Raw genomic sequence first — 2,889 nt, forward strand, 5'->3', positions numbered from 1 at the left:
AGCCGGGGATTGGTCCGCAAGGGCCTCCGCTCCTGGCCACTGCACGGCACACATTGACCTGACCCCCACTGTGCCTCCAGCTGGTCGCCTGCAGGAGGATGGGCCCATGTCCCCTTTTCAGGCTGTGCCCGGCCACCAGATGCTCACCCTTGGGCACCCTCCCCGGGCCTGGGGTGGGGGGCGCCCCAGTAACCCTATCCCGGACAGGGTGAACTGTTCCCTTGATCTTGCACACATCAAAATCTTGGATTTTATTGACTTTTCTTCCATGGGCAAACAAACAAATACAGGCTCAATACTGACTCTGAGTCACAGCAGTGTCAATGCCATCACTAATGCACCAGTTTAACCAATAAGATTTTGTAGCAAAATAGTTAAATTTAAAGAATTATTTGAAAATGTGACAAGTAGATTATAGACACCGAAATAAATAAATCGCTACTTTTTCAAAAGGTCAAATGGTCATCACTTTGGTAAGCGAAGCAAGAGTTTCTCAACAGGCTTAATAAAAAAAAATGCCAAATTTACTTAAGTGTTAAAAGGCTCCTCCTTAAGTCAACACATCCTGGTTGGGGGTTTTTTTTTTTTCATTATATGCAATAAACTCTGCACAGCACCACTTAAAGCTCATGTAAGTCCACATGAAAACTATAAAGAATAACTTGTGTGATCTCAAATGTTCTGCAAATACCACGTTTACTTCTGGCACTTACACTTCTGTGTCTTTAGGGCAACTAGTAAAATTTAATTTCACATGTTTTTTGCATTTGTAAAAAGCTCTGAAAGACTCTTTCTTGTGTAGTGTAACCTACAAAGATGAACGCCTAGTGGCGAAAAACAAACAGGAGCTACCGGATGGCATTTCCTCCACTTTGAGCCCTGCTGTTAAGCAGCGCCCCCCTTCGTCGGTGATCACGTGTTGTCAGCTCCAAGTCAGCAAAGTTGTTGGAAAAGTTTTGACAAGACCAAGGATCTTCGACACAGCTGCAAAGAGACCAGGATCGGCGATTCATAACCGCTCCTAAACTCTGATTTTGAGTCTGGGGAAACAATGGAATCCGTTGCGCAGGTAAACGCGCTACAGGAAGAGTTTAGCAGTTAATGACGTATATCTGATGAATGGACATTTTTGAGCAAACACTCCTATTTACGCCCGACCCTCCTCGGCAGTGCAACTCCGTCTTTCTCACGCTGTGTCTTTATTTTCGATTAGAAAGTGATGACTTCGGGATTCAGTCTTGACTTTGGACCTCTTAAAGAGCCTTTGGCATTCATCCGTTTGCTAGAATGGGTAAGTTTTTTCCTCACTTTTCCTTTTTTTGCTTTCTTTCCTTTTACTTTTTACCATATGGCCTGTATGGCGGGGTGTGCTTTGCGTAGGAAGCCGATCCTTGGCTGCAAAACTACTTCATAACTTGATTGTGTTATTTGTCTTGTGACCCACTGCTACGCCCAGATAAGCCATCCAATTCATCATTTGAGCTGTAGCACTGTTATAAATACGGCATGCAGTTGCACTCGAGTCAAGATGCCTTCCTATAATAGGCCTTTATGCAGCTCAAACCAAAAACCAACGTGTAGCAGGCAGGATGTTCGGTGTTCTGCACGCCAGAGGGTTTACAGTATAGGGTCCGATTAACATGCGTGGCCGCATAAAACCAAATTTTATTTCATATGTGCAGGTTGATATTCATTTCTGCGCTTCCAGCTACTGGATAAAACATTCTGGCAGCATTGCATAACTTTAAGACCGGATTTTGCTACTCTGTACAGCTGTCACCCTGATAGTTTTGTGTAAGACTTCCTGTCTTACACAAAACCAAACCAAAAAAAAGTTAATTGCATAAAATCTGGAAGGAAGTGTGGGTACATTTGTGTGACAGTTATGTTCAGCACTCTATCCTGAGCACCTAATTTGTATCCCTTTATCTTATATATTTGTGTGTGTGTGTGTGTGTGTGTGTGTGTGTGTGTGGGTGCAGGTCTTCTCCATATTTGCCTTTGCTACAACCGGAGGTTACAGTGGCTCATCCAGCATCAATGTCAAATGCAACGGAACAGAAAATAAAGAAATAACAGCAAACTTTAACTACCCATTCAGGTGCCAAAACAAACAGTGCCACACCTCAGATTCCAGTTTACTGGAAAGTGTGTTTTCTTTAACGATTGTCATAATTTCTAATGCGTTCTTTGTGTGTACACAGGTTGATGGATCATCCCTACTCTGTCCCTAACTGTAATGAAACATCCACTAATTACTTTCTGACTGGAGACCACTCATCCTCTGCGCAGTTTTATGTCTGTATTGGTGTGTTTGCGTTCCTCTACAGCACCGCCACGCTAATCATCTATTTGTGTTACAACCACTTGTACAGGGAACCTAGTCGGGGCCCGATCCTGGTAGGTTTGACTGGATTCACTCTATTTCTCTGTTGTTTTGGCTTAGCTAGGTCATCCTCCAAACAGCTCACAGGTCAAGATGACATTACAGAACGACCAATTTAAAGCAAATTTGAAGTAAGGACATATTTTATGATTTGTAATTATTCACTTTAGTAATGCAGGAGAGCAGAGATAACGAGATGTCCACTCTCAAGTTTGAGGATTTAACAGAGACATGAAAATGAAAAACTGGGCAGGGCGTGGTTTCCAAGCAGCTGGACACTGCTCTGTTCTCTGCTGAAAACATTTCAGTTGGGTCTCCTTGTGGGTTTTGTAGTGACATGTATTTTTTGCTGCTCAATAAGGACCTGGGGTTGACTGCAGTGTTCGCCTTCCTGTGGTTGGTATCATCTTCTGCTTGGGGTAAAGGTTTGTCTGATGTCAAGAGGGCTACCGATCCTACATTCTTGCTGACTCTTATTGACGTTTGCAAAGGTGGCGTGCACA

At 43.4% G+C, this 2,889-nt stretch overlaps 1 protein-coding gene across 1 annotated transcript in view; it reads left to right on the plus strand.

The window, feature by feature from the left end:
- Window positions 1-856: 856 nt before the first annotated feature.
- Window positions 857-2,889, plus strand: part of sypl2b (synaptophysin-like 2b) — a 3,560-nt gene continuing 1,527 nt past the window's right edge. The window contains exons 1-5 of the mRNA XM_013910788.1: window positions 857-1,069; window positions 1,214-1,291; window positions 1,983-2,101; window positions 2,205-2,400; window positions 2,748-2,884. Coding sequence (XP_013766242.1) covers window positions 1,052-1,069; window positions 1,214-1,291; window positions 1,983-2,101; window positions 2,205-2,400; window positions 2,748-2,884 — 548 coding nt within the window. The 5' untranslated portion in view covers window positions 857-1,051. The remainder of the gene's footprint in view (window positions 1,070-1,213; window positions 1,292-1,982; window positions 2,102-2,204; window positions 2,401-2,747; window positions 2,885-2,889) is intronic.

Source organism: Pundamilia nyererei, unplaced genomic scaffold, assembly GCF_000239375.1.
Source record: "Pundamilia nyererei isolate P.nyererei 1_Seehausen unplaced genomic scaffold, PunNye1.0 scaffold00049, whole genome shotgun sequence".
NCBI classification, from domain to species: Eukaryota; Metazoa; Chordata; class Actinopteri; order Cichliformes; family Cichlidae; genus Pundamilia; species Pundamilia nyererei.